This window comes from Raphanus sativus, chromosome 6 (assembly GCF_000801105.2).
Source record: "Raphanus sativus cultivar WK10039 chromosome 6, ASM80110v3, whole genome shotgun sequence".
Lineage (NCBI taxonomy): Eukaryota > Viridiplantae > Streptophyta > Magnoliopsida > Brassicales > Brassicaceae > Raphanus > Raphanus sativus.
In genome coordinates, this window is record NC_079516.1 from 834168 (window position 1) to 852110 (window position 17943).

The 17943-nt window shown below is 35.1% G+C and overlaps 4 protein-coding genes across 5 annotated transcripts; 2 read left to right on the plus strand and 2 right to left on the minus strand.

The window, feature by feature from the left end:
- Positions 1–64: 64 nt before the first annotated feature.
- Positions 65–2856, minus strand: LOC108812583 (3-phosphoinositide-dependent protein kinase 2). The gene is made up of 11 exons (XM_018584876.2): positions 2481–2856; positions 2207–2387; positions 1984–2036; positions 1796–1897; positions 1610–1718; positions 1439–1517; positions 1196–1361; positions 986–1120; positions 738–901; positions 445–667; positions 65–350 (listed from the first exon to the last, which is right to left on the minus strand). Exons 1-11 carry the CDS (start codon positions 2634–2636, stop codon positions 267–269), a joined length of 1452 nt encoding a protein of 483 aa, XP_018440378.1. The 5' UTR covers positions 2637–2856; the 3' UTR covers positions 65–266.
- A 565-nt stretch (positions 2857–3421) lies between these two features.
- Positions 3422–6137, minus strand: LOC108805840 (probable U3 small nucleolar RNA-associated protein 7). 2 transcript variants are annotated; one of them, XM_018577803.2, is made up of 9 exons: positions 5955–6137; positions 5780–5854; positions 5627–5692; positions 5458–5547; positions 5223–5355; positions 5014–5132; positions 4859–4926; positions 4728–4776; positions 3422–4642 (listed from the first exon to the last, which is right to left on the minus strand). In XM_018577803.2, the coding sequence occupies exons 2-9, from the start codon at positions 5837–5839 to the stop codon at positions 3626–3628; spliced, it is 1602 nt and encodes a 533-aa protein (XP_018433305.1). In that variant the 5' UTR covers positions 5840–5854; positions 5955–6137; the 3' UTR covers positions 3422–3625. The 2 variants fall into 2 exon arrangements, with proteins under 2 accessions (XP_018433305.1, XP_018433303.1); XM_018577801.2 differs by having other exon boundaries at positions 5780–5863.
- Positions 6138–13455: 7318 nt separating this feature from the next.
- LOC108809360 (cyclin-dependent protein kinase inhibitor SMR1) lies at positions 13456–14176 on the plus strand. The gene has a single exon (XM_018581505.2). It carries the CDS (start codon positions 13605–13607, stop codon positions 13986–13988), a length of 384 nt encoding a protein of 127 aa, XP_018437007.1. The 5' UTR covers positions 13456–13604; the 3' UTR covers positions 13989–14176.
- A 1971-nt stretch (positions 14177–16147) lies between these two features.
- LOC130496888 (non-symbiotic hemoglobin 2-like) lies at positions 16148–17854 on the plus strand. The gene is made up of 4 exons (XM_056989508.1): positions 16148–16313; positions 16413–16527; positions 17441–17557; positions 17631–17854. Exons 1-4 carry the CDS (start codon positions 16210–16212, stop codon positions 17778–17780), a joined length of 486 nt encoding a protein of 161 aa, XP_056845488.1. The 5' UTR covers positions 16148–16209; the 3' UTR covers positions 17781–17854.
- Positions 17855–17943: the final 89 nt, after the last annotated feature.

The window sequence follows — 17943 nt, forward strand, 5'->3', positions numbered from 1 at the left end:
TAAGTTATAACCAAAATAACAGTCAACTAGATTATGTCAATATTTCTCTGAAAAGAAAGAGAAGAAGAGAAACTAATTCAAAACTTAATTTGAACACAAACTTATGGCTCAAGAAACCCCTTGAATGCAGAGAAGACTCTTCTCTGTGCATACAACGAGATGTATTGATCGTTATCAATTAAGTTAACAAAAAAAAAACAAAGGAAAAAAACAAGAAAAATGGGAATTAATTGACACCATATCACGCATGCATCAGCCTACGAGTCTCAGCGGTTTTGAAGAGTTTCAATTGCCTTTTTCCACTGCAAAGCTCGTTGTTTCGAGTCTTCAAACGATAAAACCTTCTTCGGCTGCAAACAAAGAATCAAACAGTCAAGTTTCATAACAAAAGAAAAAAGAATGGGAAGCTGATGATGATGAGAGCTATTGAATTGGTGTGTTTACTGTGCAAATCTTGAAATGAGAAGGACTCGAGATTTGAACATTGAGGTCGTTGGAGTTATCAGACCAGATGATATTCCCTTTCACGACAAGCTTTGATGGATCGACGTAGATCAGCCTCGGTTTGTTGGTGAGTATTAGCTGCACCTTCTTGCTTGTGATCTTCTGTAGCTTCTTCACTGCTGATATCATTAGAACCGATTCTCCAGGTTCAAGAAACTGTTGCCTGATTACAAAAGCCAACGTTAGGATTCTGGATCACAGAGAGTTAAAAGCCTAGTAGTAGTGTGTCTCACCATCTCGAGTCAAAAGAGTCTATAGAGGCAAGCCTTGTTATGGAACCAGAGGATTCAGTAGTTGAAGAGACGCCACCGTGTCCATCGTTCTGCGTGACTGAAGCATCTCCAACATGTGTTGGGTTCCATGGAGAACCGTCTCTCTCAGGTGATGCTGATTGAGACTGCACAAGTTATAACAGGATCAAAGGAAGAGAAGGGGAACACTGAAGGAGGTTGGGAGCATAATACATAAGGAGGTGTATTACCGAAGGGTCTGGAGCTAGTTTTGGAGGAGTTTGTGATCTTACGTTCTTCCAGTCAACACCTTTGAAGAAAGGATGTCTTTTGAGAGAAGCATAACCTTCTGATCCAGCTCCTGGTCTTCTACTAGGATCTGTATCCTGAGAAAGAGTACCAGAGCTCAACACCTCTGTTTCCTAACGAGCAAAGACTAAGGCAAAGTGAAAATATCTTACTAGTAATCGGTCAATGAGGTCTCTTGCAGCTTCTGAGAAATGATTAGGGAACTTTATATCTCTTGCTATAATCCTTTGGAAAATCAGCCATTCACTTGCATCCTTGAACGGAGAAGTTCCTGAAAGCATTTGGTAGAGAGTGCAGCCAAGTGCCCAGAGATCGTTTCTGTAGTAATCCACAGAATCAAAAAAGCTAACTATAAAAGCTATCAAAATGTTTGTTTCTAACACAAGAATCTTTACCCGAAAGTTGCTGGAGAGGAGTTGAGAACTTCAGGAGGAACATATGCAGCCGTGCCAACAAAAGTGCAGGCCTTATCATCTGCATAACTCACCACACCAGTGTTACATACAAATCTTACAAAAGCTACCAAAGTGGAGGACAATGGAACTTCATATTTTTTTTTAATTTACCGGAAGCAGCATTGGGAAGAAGAGTGATCTGGCTGTCTTGCATAGGCTTGACACTACCAAAATCAGCAATCTTAATGTGTCCATCTGAAGTCAGCAACAGATTCTCCGGCTACTCACTCATTCATAAAAACTCAAAAGTTAGCAATAATGCTATAATAATCAAAGAAGAAGAAGAGAGCTAGGTACCTTGATATCTCGATGAATGAGTCCCATATTATGTATATACTCAAGAGCATCCACAACTTGTGCACTGTAGAACCGAGCTTCATCCTCTGATAAACGACCTTTCTGCCCAGAGAAGAACACATAGTAACACAAGACTTACATTTCAAAAACCAATCTCACAGATTCTGATATATAGTAAGTAGTCTTACTCTAGTGATTTGGTCAAAAAGCTCCCCACCTTCACAAGATTCAAGCGCCATGTCTACAAAAGACAAAAGAACCAAAGATCACTTAGAGTGTTAAATTCAGGTTTATGGTAGTCTTCCAACTTAGAACCAATTGGCGCGATAAGTAGATTAGCCATAACCCTTTTATATATTATATTAGTTAATTAATTCTCCAATGGGACTTTTCAATCGTTCATAAGCCTACATAGTGAGAATGAATCTTGAAAGGTGAAGAAGAGTTTGATAATGCCAGGATGATCGAGCTGATCAAGAACAATCCTCTCGAGCTTGACATAAGCAGTTTTATTCTCCTTGGTGATAAACTTCTTGTCCATGATCTTCATCGCGTACACTGCTCCGTTCTCCTTCTTCTTCGCCCTAACAACCTGTTGTGTGTGTATATTTCCAATTTTCAACTCTTTGTAAAGGATTGGTTTTTAGGTATAAAGTAAACAGATTGATGAGTAAAGATGGGGAACCTTAGAGTAAGAGCCAACGCCATAGATCTTGTCGAGCTCGAAATCCTGGATGCTGAAATTCTCCTGAGGAGCTTTGAATGCGAAGCTTTTGCTTCTCGATATGCTCGCTCCGTCGTTGCCTTGTAGGGTGAGCTTTGAATCGAACTCCTTCTCCATTGTCAATGACGACAATTTGTCATCAACCACCCATTGGATCTGTAACGATGATAATCTTGAAGCTCTTAATGTTGTTTTTTCCCAGGTGAATCCGAGTTCCAATTTCGAAGCTGGAGATTAGGAGAGTTCGATGAAGGCGAGGAGGAGATGAAGAAGAATCGGATCGGAGAAGAGGAATGAATGTGACACTTTCAAGTTTTTATTTTTATTTTATTTTATTTTTCTAAGGAATAAAGTGGTTATTTCTATTTTTATTACATTAGAACAAGCTAACATGTTCTATAGGGCCTGGACCAATGGAATCATCATCGGGCAAACGGAACATGTAACTAATCAATCATGTATGGGGTGCGGTGCTCTAATTCTAACTGCTGTAAACGAACCAGTCAACAAAACTACAGTACAAGCAGCTAAAACATCTTTGCTTCTTCTAGCTCTTCTTTTATGATGCTGCTTAGAATTTAAGAATGTTCTAAAAATTGGATATAGATGGCGTGTTCACCTAGACAGCAAATCAATCATAACCAAAACAATACTATTTTTAAAAATCTGATTTAAATGACTCAAATAGATTTAACACCCATTTTTAAATCAGTTCAAATTGATCTAATTAAAAAAAAAAATTTAAATCTATTAAACCATATAATATTGATATTAGTGTACATTCACAAGTTTGTCTGGTTTTGTTTCACAAGTTTATATTTTATCAAAAATACTTTTATAACTAAATCTAAGAATTTAGATTATCTATTATAAATAGATAAACGCAGTTCCAAATAATATGTTCTGTTTAGTCGCTTGATTGCTGCTTAGCTATTTCTCTGATATTGAAATCAGTTTTTTTTTTTGTAGGATAAATCGTCAAAGTTCAAGTTCATAGAAACAATTGTTAGGACAAAAAAAAAGGGAAACAAAACTAGAGTACAAAAATCTTCAGACATATCACCACAAACTCATCCCACCTCGTCTGTGCGTCCACATCATCACATTCAGTTCTTTCGAGCAAACCTTTTCAAACTCGCAGGCAACTCCGCCGCATCAACTTCACCGATCCTTCTCTTCTTCCCCGCAACATTCCCCTGCTCTTCCCCCGGGAAAGTCTTCTTCGCATTCTCCACCATCTCCTTCTTCTTCTTAGTCCTCTTACTCGGTTTATTCCTCCCTTTCGTCTTCTTCTTCATCTCAACCCCTTTCGCCGCCTCAACCGCCACCTCTTTCTCAGCCTCAATCTCCCCTCTCGTCGGCTTATCCTTCCTCCTCGACGGCCTCATCGCACCGATCTTGGAAGGATCGAGCATGATCGTCTCAGGAGGAAGCTTATCAAGAAGCAAGTGAACTTCCTTCTCACGCCTCTGCTTCGACGTCTCGAACGGGTTAGCCACCCAAGAATCGAAGTTAGGCTCTCCAGACCCCGGGATGAGTACGCTGGACCATCCCATCGAGTGACCGATCCCGAGAACATCCTCGTACGGTCTGAACATAACCTTCTCCACCTGGTAGCCTTTCACCATCGAGTGGCTCATGTATCTACTATAGTTACCAGAGCCATCTCCCAACACCTGAACAAACGATCCGGTCCCGGCAGCTAGCAAACCTTTCTGGCTGAAACTCAGCGTCTTGGCGTGGAAGCCGTGGATTGTCTGAACCTCCTCGAACTTGCGGAGGTCCCAGATCTTGACTTTCCGCTCTTTACCTGACGTGGCCATTAAATGTCCGTTGGGATGAAACGCCACGGAGGAGACCGGTCCGGGGTGGCACTGCATTTGGACTAGAGGTGCTTGGCTGGTTGGTTTCCACATCGTGACGGTTCCACCGGAGTGTCCCAAGGCGACCACGCCGTTGTAAGGATTCACTTCCATCACGTCTGTTCTGCCTTTACCCGTTCTGATGCTAGCCACCATGTCGCCGTAGGTGACGTCTTGGTAGTGTAGCTGCCCGATTTTGTTCACTGATGCTAGGAGGAAATGGTTCTTTAGGAACCTGAGTCTAGCCACTGGACCACGTTCCTGAAGTTAAACAAGAACAACACTTAGGTGTATGTTTCTTTCTTTGATCCAACAAAAAAATAAAACAAATCAATAAAGCTTTTACCTTTAAACAATGGAGCTCAGTTCCATCTCTCCCATAAATATAAGCATACCTGTCAAAAAGAAAATCAATGAGTCAAAGACACACAAGGAGGTATGAAGGTGACGTTTAATAGACTTGAACCAATCACATACTTCTTCTGGGCAGCTGCAAAGAATTGGTCATTGTGTAGGAATGCAACATCACGTACTGTTTCTCTTACCTGCACAGATAAACATCAACAACTTCTGTCAAGAACTAAACATCATAAAGCTATTATGAAATTAAAAAAAAAGGAAAAAAAACTCACATGTATCTCTCTGATCAAGTTCATATTCATCATGTCTACAAGAGCAAGGTGGCCTTTGCGACCACCGGCTAGCATATGCCGTCCACTTGCAGTGAAATCAAGTTTGTAAGGACCAAAATCTACATATGTTACACCGGTATTAGTAAAAGTAGATCAGAGGCACACACACACACATAACAAAGAGAAGAAGCTAATGAGCATTTTTTTACCTGGGAGCACTATGTCATATTGGTTTCTTGAGCTTAATATATCCACTTCTTTGGCGATATCCGTCTGCTTGATCCTCCATGTCTTCTCTAACCCATCAGTCTCCAAGTACCCTGCCGAAGCCGGCAAGAGCCACTACATAATAAACCAGAAAAGAAGACAGTAATTAAGATTCGAAACCAAGAATATAACAAAGGAATATCAAAGTGATTTTCAAGGGAGTAAAAAAAAACTTACCTTCTCGATTTTGGCAGCAGCTTTTGCAGATTTTCCATACAACTTCTCTCGTGAAGCAAGCTGTGTCTTTAGTTTCTTATCTTTCAGTGACTGCAAGAACATGAAAGAAAGCACTCAACTTCTGCATTTCCACAATCATTAAAACTCTTATGTATATATATATATATACCTCTAAGTTAGCACCTTCTCCTCTAAGATACTTCTTTTCTTTAGCCTCCAATTCAACATCGATCTCCTGCGTACAAATTTGAAACCAAAGCTCTCAACTTTACTGAAACCCCATAAACAAAGAAAGTGTTTTTGAGACTCTAAAGGTAGTTACCTGCTCATCAGGAGGCAGGATGTTCTCCATGAGATTGTTATCCTCTAAAGCAACCTCCATCTTATTCCTTATTACCTAAATAACCTAATTTAGATTGTTACTCATTACGATTGAATCCTGAATCGACTAAGAGATTGAGACAACAAAAAGGTAGAAACTTTAAAATTTGATTCACCTGAGAAACGCGAGCTTGAGATTAGAGAAGGCGGCGCGGAGGAAGAAGAAGAACAACACACGACGGTGGAAGCTTTGATATTTAAAGGAAACGGCGTGAATTAGGGTTTAGCAGAAATCTTTTCGTTAATGGGCGAGATGAGACACTGAGAGCTCCGACATCGATCCTTTTTCGCTGACTAGGTTTTGAGGGTTTTGTAATTTTTAGGGTTTGTAAAAAATAAAATTTGAAAAAGGAGATCCTTTGAGTGGGCCTTTACTCGCAATTGGGCCTGATATGAAAGAAGCCTATTGTTATAATACAAAAACAACTTTCATATTTGTTTTTTAGCAAAAGAATTTTTTTTTTTTTTTTTATAAATATTTGTGTATGGAAGTTGTTTACCAAAACCGAATATTTTAATAGCTTTTTGTTTTTTGATCAAATATTTTTAATAGCTTAGCATTAATGTTTTGACCCATTTCTTGAAAGTGATCCCGTAACGGCCATCCTGTTCTTGGAGCTGTAGGACATATTTTGTTTGTTATTATTATTTATATTTCTTTTTGTTAACTAGCGCAGAAAACATTGGATTCCAGTTCTGTAATTTTCAGGATTATTCTTTGCTTATAATAATTTGATTACATTTATATAGTACTGTCAACATTTTTATAAATATAATGAATTTACATCAAAATATAATCGTTTCCTAATTTTCCTCAAAATCTAACCTAACCGGTTAAAAAGTTTCTCTAAATAGATTAAGAAAGTACCAAATCTATTTTTGATAATAATAAATAAATCTGTGATCCGCATGTGGCTGGCTGCTGGTGTGCTGGTCTAGTTAGGACTCGGGCGGCCTCGTCTAGCAATGATATAAAATGTAACAACTAGTGTCATAAAACAACCTCTTGCCATAACTTTCCTAGGTTAGATAATTAATAGAGTTGATCATGCATATCATTTTTAAGTTGTATTCGGTACAATTATACATCCCTTCATCTCTATGATAGGGAGAGCATTGAATATGTTCCCTAAGCATCCAAGGGAGAGCCATCCCCCTTATCTTTTTACTTTTGGTGTCGTTTGCTATATAGTCTTTGGAATTTTATGATATTTGTAATTGTGAAATAGTTAAGTATATTAGTATAAGAATAAATAACAAAAAGAATACAGGCATAATTCATGATTTGGAGGCCATGCACGTTACGTTTCACTTGCTTTCTTTGTCTACATTGTAAACTACAACATATAAAATGCTAAGACGGTGGTAAATGCTAGTCATTTATATTATTTTTCTTCATATCAATGCGTAAATGCAAGTAATATATACTAAAAAATATCATTCTAATTTTATACTCTATATATCGATCCACTTTACAACAAAAGTTTGTAAATCAGTTAGTTTAGGTCAGCGTGTAGATTATTAACTCTCATCAGATACACATGCACCACAACTAGGCCTAATAACATTATCGAATCACTTATTTTCGGATATAAACTAGTTAAATTTAGTAATATAATATTCAGAAAATATTCATCCCGTGAAAAGAAAATACTATGGTCCTAAACATAGTTCTTACGGATCATAACCTTCCCAAATGTTAGAAGCCTTAGCTGTTCATCGCGCAGTGTCTCTTGCCATTTACTCAAACGTCCAATCCCTGACGGTTCTTACAGATTTCTTTTCTCTGATCAACTTGTTGAAAGCAGGAAGGCATCAACCTGAACTGTTCAATATCATATTTGATATCTATCACTTTATCTCTTTCTTTGATGTTATCTCTTTCAATTTTATTTCTCGCAATTTTAATTCCAACACTAATTCTGTGGCAAAATCAGCGCTCGCTTTGTATGCCCCGAACTCTGCTTCTGGAGTCTAGGCTCCTTTAAAAAATGCAAGCTTGTTTGATAAAAAAAAAGCCTTCCCAAATGTCATCTAGTAATGAACGCAAAAAAGAGTAGTTTTTTTTGGTAAGAATGTTAAGAAAAAAAAAAGAGTAGTTACTAGTTTATTCTTCATACTTGAACTTATATTATGCCATAGTAGATTGTGTTATTGTCGCTACTACGTTACCATCCGGTATCCACCCGCACAGTTCATGTTATTGACACATTTTCATGTGCCTTACAATGTCGGTCGTCGATCCGGGTAACAATTATAGTAAATGATGGTTGCTATATAAATGAGTCATATACTCCCATTTGTATAAATTAAAAATATGGCGGGTTCGATTTTACTAGGAACCTAGTTCTTTAGTCTAAATATTCCACACCACAAAATAATATAACTATCAAACCTATTACAAATTTGGAAACCATCTAGATGACACATGTGTCTTCTTCTTTGTTGGTATACACATTTCCTGTATAACATTGTAATTAAAAATTAAAAATGCATTCGACAAAGAAAAAAACATTTTAGAATCCTATGTTGTGTAGATTTGATCGACTATTATGGATTTTTTGCCAAAAAAATAACTCATTCTTATCAATTAGGTTTGTATTCTTTGTAATCCACCTGTAATAGTGATTCTTGCGCCTCGATGTATACTCTTTGCTATCATCCTGTAATGTAGGGCCATAGTGTTTCATACCTTTAAAATACTATGAATATTTCTCCAACTCAATTGTTAATATTATGAATATCTTTTAATATTTGTCTGATAGTGTAGAACTTTTAATCGATCAACCAAAGTACTATAGATCTAGGACTTTAATCTGATTTTATGTCCTCTTTTGGTTCATGAACTTGTCCATTTATAGGAAATGTATATTGTGAAACCAGTTAAAACAAGATCTGCTGTCTATTAAACTATGATTTCATTGTAGATTCAGAGTTTTTTCTATGCAATTTAAATTTTTGGGACTATACTACAGACTTCCAAGTCAGTTGTTTTTATATCCCGATTCATTTTTAGACGGCTCGGTTTGGCCAAAACAAACAACTGTAGTTGCTAGCTGGACCACCGAAACTTCAACCTCGAGTATAATTGAGTTGATGGATTACAAATGCTACAGATGGTTTGATTGTGATTGTATGGTTTCGTAGCCTCATAGATGACATCGGCTTATCCTGATTCCATTTACATATATTTCTGTGCAAACCTCACTTTGTACCTAAATCAAACTAGAAAACGTGTCAATGGCGATAGACCACCAAAAAAGTTAAGAAATAACCCCCCCCCCCCCCCCCCCCACAAATGAAAATAAAAAAGAGAGCGAAGGTTGACAAAAAAACATAAATAAATGAAGCAAAGGCAGGAGATCGAGATCTACTGCGAGTGATCATATAGATCTTTCCAGTTCTGTACTTTTTTTATGTGGCTGTTCTGACTGCTCACTTCCACAGATCTACTCTATTTCATCACCACATGCGCTAGTTACGTGGCATGTCCAAAAATATGTCATACTTTGCAGTATAATTACACTGCATTTGCAATTTATATCAATACATTGTGTACATCACGCAGCGCAGCTAGTGTATACATGTTCAGAGTGATCAAATCTAACTTCAAATACGACATATATAGCATAATGATGACAAAAATTCGACGTAGCAAAGTATAATAAACTAAAGCTAAATCTTACCAAACCATATGACTGTAGTTTCATTACTATATCTTATATATAGACCAAAATGCAACCACTAATAGGGAATTGAATCATAACTATCTACGAACATAAGAAGAGTACACAACAAGCTAGCTAGTAGCAAACTACAGCCTAATAATTATTATATATGGCATGGTATATTTTGTATAATATTAAAGTCGGCGTGTAAAACGTTGGTGGTCCATCTATATCTTGAGATCATAATGTCACATAAAGATTATACAACTTCTCACATTGTGCCACATTTAATATTATGGAGAAAAACACAAATCTGATTCCAATCAGTTGTTTACATAAAATATAATGATGCGTCGACTAGTGTTTAAATCTAAACACATGCCATGTTCTTTAGGTTGTAGTAGGTACGAGACACATGTATTTATAACCAAACTTTATGTTTGAGATCTTTGATAAGACGTTGATCTGAATTTATATTTACTCTGTGTGTACTTTACTTTGCCTATAATGGTATTCCTATTATTTTGATGGTTTATAGTTTCTGTATATACACAGGCTTTAATGTGATTGCTGAGACCATAACCCACACGTCTTTAGATAGGAGACCGATGGTTTATAGTTTAAGGGCCACACGTCTTCAATTCATTCTGATCTTTACTGCGCTTCCAAACTTACAGTTTAATTTGTCTTTTGTTTATTTACGAAAACTTTAGTCTTCCCAGAATTTTAAGGCTTTATTGTTATTATTCAAAACATTTACATTACACCGGAAGTTATAGTCATACACTAAGATTGTAGCTTTCATTTATAAAACATTTCATAATATTTAGAGATAAGATATTATTGACGGATAATTTAACGCTGAACAAAACAAAACCTGAAATGTAACGTCTCAACTGTCTCTGCCCATAAATTCTCAGTTATTTTTTTTTTTAAACTAAATGCTCAGTTATTTTTTTTTGTAAAACAAATTCTCAGTTATTTCCATATAGATTTATGCATGGGGATGCTATCTTTGTGTGACGGTGGGGTTTATATTCATGAATCATCCTAAAAAGATAAATAAGAAAAACACACCGTAACATTAGATACTGTTTCTTTCACATGATCGCTAATGTCTACAGCGTGAACTAAGGTCGTTTAAATTAACAGTGTGACCAATGTTTATCTACCACTTCTGGTTGGACTCTTGCACTCTTTTCCTTATATTCTTGTCCGACGTTTATTTTACTGCTTTAAAAAAACAATTTTCGACCGGTTTTACATAGGGCTTATTTCTGTACTAGCCATATTTTGAAGAAAAATTAAGTGAACAACTATGATTTTGACATAATAAAAAAACTAGCATTTATACCTTAATTTATCCGGTAATGCCCTTCTTCTTTGCCATTAACCGGTAAAGATGTGCTTTATGTGTCCACGTAACTCATGTAATATATGGTCAAGTATGTCTTAAACTATTTTACAGAAAAGAAGAAAGAGCTATCCACGTCACATTTTATTGACCACATATAAATTAAATGTTCTATTCCACCTGACCGAAATAGTATATACTTATAAATTCATTCATAATTTCTAAATACTAAACACTACCATAAGCTCTAATCATTAAACCCAACACAAACTATATAATAAACCAAATTCTACCAACTAATCATTATTTTAGTGTACCCTAGTCCAATGCCAATCCAAATCTTCCATAAACTAAATCTTAATTTTGAAATACCAGGAAGATACATTACTATTCTACATGAGGCATATAGAATAGAAAATGTGGAAATATGGTTGAAATCTAAAATAACGTATCAATTAATCACTAAACCTAATGTCAACTACAATTGTACATAATATAAACATATCAATTAAACACTAAATCCTACACGAAAGTATAAACCATAACCCAATATCAACCCCAATCTTCCATAAACTAAACCCTAGCCACTAATCACTAAACCCTACATGAAAATATAAACCCTAATCCAATATCAATTAAACATAATCTTCCATAAACTAAACCTAAATTTCGAAATACCAATAAGATGCATTTCCATTCTACCTGAGCATATATATTAAAAAAATGTGACAAACGAAACACCACAATACATATTTTTCAAATTTTGAAGTGTCTATGACTGTAGAGAAGGAGGCAATGCTTACACCAAATTCAGATTGACGGCATTACAAAAAAGAGGTGGAAGAGACAACATTATATAAATATCATTCCATTCAACATCACATTGTATTATGTTTTATTTGATGTCATAATCAATGCTATTCAATTTACGCCCAATATAGTATTTCTCTTTACAAAATCATATACACACTAATGTAAAACATATATGTATACTGATACAAAACTCATATCAATAGAACATGAAATAAAAACGAATAAGATTGAACCCTCTTCTGGTTCCCTTCCCTCGCGCAAGACCTTTTGTCTTTTCATGTTGGTGAAAATCAACTATTTCACCATAATTTAGTCCATGCCAAACTTGAAGAACAAAGTACGAGGGAATCATGGTTATAACAGAGTAATCCGTTGTATTTTATATAAACATGAACTTTTTATATTTCAAATATTACAATGATAAAGAACGATAGCGCATTCGTTACAAATCATGAAATTCCATCTCAAATAGAATAGCTTGTCAATCATTTCCATCTCAAATAGAATAGTTTGCGCATATAGTTTTTTCTATTCTATTTCAAATAGAATATTCATAAAAGATCCCACGCAAACAAGTTCTATTGCATATGCTATTCCATACAAAAAACTATATCAATATACTATTTACTATGTGTCTCCACTAAAATTCACAATTCAATGTAACAAATAATAAAAACAATCGGGGAAACCTAAATCCTAAATCAAATGATCAAATTCGTCCAAATAGAAAAGAAAATAACAACATATTTGAAGAGATTCGAAGGTAAACACCCGAGAATTTACCGTAGTTCCAGAGATCTGACAACAATTGACGGTTTGAGGTGGAACAAGAACGGTTTGATACTATATGCCGTTGCAAATTTAACGCCGTCGTGTGACCTGTGATTTCAGGAGAGAAAAAGAAATACACTTGCAAAGAATGAAGAAGAAGAAGTCAACACATTAAGATTCAAAGCGGTGCCATAGAAAATTCAACTGCTATGAAGTTACCAAAGAAATAAAAAGAGAAGATGGATGAAGTCTGTAAAGCCACGAGAATTACTTCACACAATTAATAATTATATTTTTTATTTTTTTTTCTAACATGTACAACCGGTTGTTCTTGAGGACAAAATGGCAATATTACATAAAATATAATGTATGTATAGAAAATGTAGGACATTTGGTTACTTCTCTAATTATGCTTTTTTTTCTTGTTATACAGTCCAATTTCCCTTTTACATATTACCACCACACTTTAAAAATATATTTTAGTAAATCATTTTTCGAAATTAAACAACGTTTTCTTAATTAAGATTACTTTACCATTGATAAAATCAGGGGAGAATTCAAGTTTACCCATGTTTTGTACCATAGAGACTAGAGAACGTTTTATAAATTTTCCAAAGATGCCTCGCTATTTTCCAAATACAATATTATTCCATTAAAAACTCATTGATATAAAAAAGTAAGTATTCAGAAAACTAGGTAAACCCTATCAAAATGGTGAACCACGTGTGCTCTAGTTGTATATACATACAATTACAACTATACTAGTTAATTTTTTTTTTTTGAAACACTTTTTTTTTGAAACACAACTATACTAGTGAACTTATCATCCCTTTCCTAGTAATTCTTTATTTTACTAATTTCATTAAAAAAAGATTGGAACTCAATATTCATAAACTTACGTCCATTCTCCTTCCTATATATATTTACATTGCTATCTTCATTTTATTTTTTTTCTTGCTGACAAGAAAATATTTTTTTTTTCTCAATCATGTCAAAAGGTAACTCTCGTTTCTAAATGCGACATTCTAACTTTGTGTGTGTGTGTATAAATATATATATGTGTGTGTGTGTATGTAAAGACACAAACACATATAACAACCCCCTCTCAACCTCACTTCTCCAGCAAGTTTTCTACATCCACAAAACACACATATTCAGATATGGATCTTGAGTCATTACAAGATCTGTCCAAATTCAACTTCCCAGCAACCATCAAGATCCGAACCAAAACCTCAAGAAACAACAACGAGGACGATGACGACGAAGAAGGCTTTAGCTGCAGCACACCCACATCTCAAGAACACAAGATTCCTCCCGTCCTAGATTCTCCACCTCGCCCGCCACGGAAACCTCGTTCACAGCCGTCAAAACCGTCGGCTACGGCGGCTCTGATGATCAGATCGTGTAAGAGGAAGCTCTTAGTATCGACTTGTGAGGTTATCATGAATAGGGAAGAGATTGACCGTTTCTTCACATCCGTTTATAGTGACACGTCGACCACAGCGAAACGAAGGAGAAGCTATCCTTCTTGTGCGCTAAGATGAGCCTTTAGTTCAAGAATTTACATTTTTACAGTTTTACTGGAAATATTGTGAACTCATATATAAATTAAAGATTATTATAAGTTTTATTTATTATAAAATGGATGAATAATTTTCTGCAGCCGCATATTAATTTCGCATGGAGGGGGTCGTTGTAAATTCCGTAATAAATAATATTTAATTCCAATTGCCTAGTTTTCTAATAATAATTGGGATATATATTTTTTGGATGAAAATAGTAAATTAGCAATAGTAAATTAGCAATATGTTATCATCCAGCGTCATGGATGAAAATAGTAAATTAGCAATATGTTCAAACCAGTAAATACTTCGATCTCTACAACTGATAACAAATGAGTTTATAACCAATTATTCTGAACCAAAACATCTGCAGCCTGCAGGCACATTAAATCTTATTAGTGATAGCATTGCTTCATGAGCTATATAGTTGGTGGTAACATGCTCGTTTAAATATGAAATCATTGCATTTACAAGGAATTAAATGAAAGAAAGTTCATACTCTGCTGTAGTTTCATATATATATATATATATATTGATGCCTTAGACGCCAATTTTTTTTTTCATGCAGATATATATATATATATCTTTGGTAACTTTTGTCAAATTTTTTTCAATAATATGTATATACATAATTAATATTATAGTCTAGTTACAATGGTCTACTAAAATTTTCATTGAGTCACTTTCATTAATATAGAAATAGTTTTCAAATAAATAATATATATATTGCAGTTATTAGGTTATCAAAAATGCTAATGACGTTTACAAGTATTAGGTGCTAATTTGGTAGAAGATGTATCTGTTGCGTGTCTTACTTTGTGAAAGCAACAACGCAGAGAAAATGAAGCCTTGATTTATGCTAATATTTTCATATTAGCTTAGCAAATACAAGTAATGCGCATGAATTTTTAACGCAGTTATATATTAATATATCAATTTTGTTGATCAGAAAGTCATGCTTGCTTCTGACAATTTGACCGGCCGGTAGACACAACTTTGGGATCTGTAGATACTATGCAATTCATTTTTATAAAGTATACTTTAAGAAAATTTTCTAAAGATTTCGAAGTCCGAAGTTGATACTCATGGTTAATTCTTTGCAATTTCCACAAACATCACATTGAACTTAGAAAAGATTATTGAAATGAATCCCAGCTAATTCGATTGGTGATCGGGAACCATGCATATGTTAACATGTAGTGAAAATCTAGATTGTTTTTTTTTTTTTTTTTCTTATCAGGTCTCCGGTTTGGAATTTGGCCGACCGACTATCCACCCGAAGGCGGTCCTGAGGCTCGAGATACCATTTTCAAGCTCGGTGGCCAAGTGCACTCGAACCCAGGGCGGGGACACGTTGCTTCGAGGAACGGGTACTCCTTCACCACTGGGCCAAGAGGACTTGGTTAAATCTAGATTGTTTTCACTTTTACCGGGGGACAGAAAGAAGAAGATTACTCACCTGACCATCAAAATTAAATATAGAGTAGAGAGAGTAACTATATGGCCCTGGGACAAATTGAATTAATGGGCGTTATTTGTTAGACCAGTGAAATTGAATGGAAATTAAATATAGAGGTAATGATATGGTCCTGCGATGAAAGAGGAGCCATGTCTACGCAACCAACAAGTAAACTGTCTTAGAACATAAGCTACTCTTTTTCACTTCTTCATGATTGAGTTGTTCTGTGATTCAATAGGAAAAAATCAAGTGCGTGTACGGATCTCTTTTATTAAAAAGATACAACGGTATCATCATGTCGCATGTAAGATGAGTTACATTTAGTGACTAATTAATGAATTTATTTACGGTCTCTTATAAGAAAAAGTATGTATTTTTCAAAAAAAAGAGAAGAAAAAGTATGTATTTCAAAAATCAAACAAAATCACAAATATCAACGTCGACTTTGTTTTGATTTACTAAGAGGCATCCGTTTGGTTTTAAACAAATTTTACTAAAAACTGTTTTTTTTATGAGTTCATAAGTTTTGATTTGTTTAGTTTACATACTTCGGTTTTGTCAGTTGGTTTTAAAAACTTCAGTTTTGTTTGGTTTGGTTTATTGTAAATGTGTATTGGACCGGACTTGTAAGGACCATCAAGCCCATGATAAATAGTTTATAGGGGATATAGTAAAAGTTTTAGCACAATATTTATAAAGGTCTCAAGTTGAAGGAGAGAGAAAGAGAGAGCTCAGAAGAGAGAGATGGGAGAGATTGTGTTTACGGAGAAGCAAGAAGCTTTGGTGAAGGAGTCTTGGGAGATACTAAAGCAAGACATCCCCAAATACAGTCTTCACTTCTTCTCGCAGTAAACATATACAAAACATTTATACAAAGCATACTTATTATCTATGTATGTTGTTTATTATATATGTGAGGTTTAAACAATATAATGATGTATATATAGGATACTGGAGATTGCACCAGCAGCAAAGGATATGTTTTCTTTCCTAAGAGACACAGATGAAGTCCCTTATAACAATCCTAAACTCAAAGCTCATGCTGTTAAAGTCTTCAAGATGGTATTTACTTTCCTTTTTTTTGTTTAATAGTACTCTGTTTTGTGATTTATACATATATGTGTGTGTGTGTGTGAGTCTGTGACTTGCATAGAATCTTATCATAATCTTAGTTACACTTTTTTTTTTGTCGGATTTATTATGCTATTATACATATATTTATTATGTTACGGTATTTCTTGCGCCATGCTAAAGATCCCTTGTAAGAGGTGTTTCTAATATTCTGCATAATTTCCTTCTCCGGGAATTGAAACCCAGACCTCCTGGTGTAGAAATTGCATCGCCTGGGATTCGAACCCCAGACTTGGGTGTAGAAGCCTTTAAACCTTGACCACTAGGCCACGGTGTTTCCACTACTAATCTTAGTTACACATCTTAGAAGAATTAAAATGGTCCATTATGACAGCTAATTAAGAATCTTTATTGACTCGTCCATTTATGTTATACATTTTATATTCGCGTAGACATGTGCACACGATACCGGTGTATCTTGTTTGAACTTGGCTAGTTGGCTTTGTCTTCTTCTTGGAGCTAATATTATTAATTCGTCTTTAGTAAAGAAAAGGTAAAATATATTGATGGAACTTGGATTCTTCGTAAAATCCGCTTAAAACAAGCACGCATCTTCCTTCTTTTTGGACATTCACAAACAATACATTTTTTTTGGGTAAAATTCACAAACATACATCTTCCTATATATCACCAGCTAAATATTACTGAAGAATCCAAGTAGTTCGGTTTGACCTTTTTATTGATTTAGTAGGAACAAAGTAGGATAATAAACCATTGGTTTAATTTTGCTATAAAAGACTTGTTTAGAAAAGTTCTAATTTTTTGTTCAAAAAAAACAAAAAAGTTCTAATTTTATAACCATGAAAACCATCATATTTATGGTTTTTTATTTTTTTGGGTGTAGACATGTGAAACGGCAATACAGCTGAGGGAGAAAGGAAAGGTAGTGGTGGCTGACACAACCCTCCAATACTTGGGCTCTGTTCATCTCAAGAGCGGTGTTCTTGATCCTCACTTTGAGGTATATTCTGTTAACATTATTTTATTAATTTTCAATTAAAAGAAACTAAATAAATGCGAGTGTGTGTATTCAGGTGGTGAAAGAGGCTTTGGTGAGGACACTGAAAGAAGGGTTGGGAGAGAAATACAATGAAGAAGTTGAAGGAGCTTGGTCTCAAGCTTATGATCACTTGGCTTTAGCCATTAAAACCGAGATGAAACAAGAAGACTCACAGAAACCCTAAATATCACCGGAGTATATGCTCTCATACATATCTGTGTATGTGTGTACTAATACCACATGCTTTGACTTCCTACAGTTCATTGTTTTTGAATAAGGATTTTGAGATATTGCGAGGGAGATACATATGGTACCGCTGTTTCTCTTGAAAAGCTTTCATGAGAAAC

Excerpts from the sequence above, each read along its gene's own strand:
- LOC108809360 (XM_018581505.2), top strand. The coding sequence starts at position 13,605 with ATGGATCTTGAGTCATTACAAGATCTGTCCAAATTCAACTTCCCAGCA.
- LOC130496888 (XM_056989508.1), top strand. The coding sequence starts at position 16,210 with ATGGGAGAGATTGTGTTTACGGAGAAGCAAGAAGCTTTGGTGAAGGAG. Across the intron at positions 16,314-16,412 it reads AGTCTTCACTTCTTCTCGCA|GATACTGGAGATTGCACCAG; the intron begins GTAAACATATAC and ends ATGTATATATAG. Across the intron at positions 16,528-17,440 it reads CTGTTAAAGTCTTCAAGATG|ACATGTGAAACGGCAATACA; the intron begins GTATTTACTTTC and ends TTTTGGGTGTAG.
- LOC108812583 (XM_018584876.2), bottom strand. The coding sequence starts at position 2,636 with ATGGAGAAGGAGTTCGATTCAAAGCTCACCCTACAAGGCAACGACGGA. Across the intron at positions 902-985 it reads AACTAGCTCCAGACCCTTCG|TCTCAATCAGCATCACCTGA; the intron begins GTAATACACCTC and ends TAACTTGTGCAG. Across the intron at positions 668-737 it reads GACTCTTTTGACTCGAGATG|GCAACAGTTTCTTGAACCTG; the intron begins GTGAGACACACT and ends TTTTGTAATCAG.
- LOC108805840 (XM_018577803.2), bottom strand. The coding sequence starts at position 5,839 with ATGGAGGTTGCTTTAGAGGATAACAATCTCATGGAGAACATCCTGCCT. Across the intron at positions 5,693-5,779 it reads TCCTGCCTCCTGATGAGCAG|GAGATCGATGTTGAATTGGA; the intron begins GTAACTACCTTT and ends ATTTGTACGCAG. Across the intron at positions 4,927-5,013 it reads ACTTGATCAGAGAGATACAT|GTAAGAGAAACAGTACGTGA; the intron begins GTGAGTTTTTTT and ends TTATCTGTGCAG.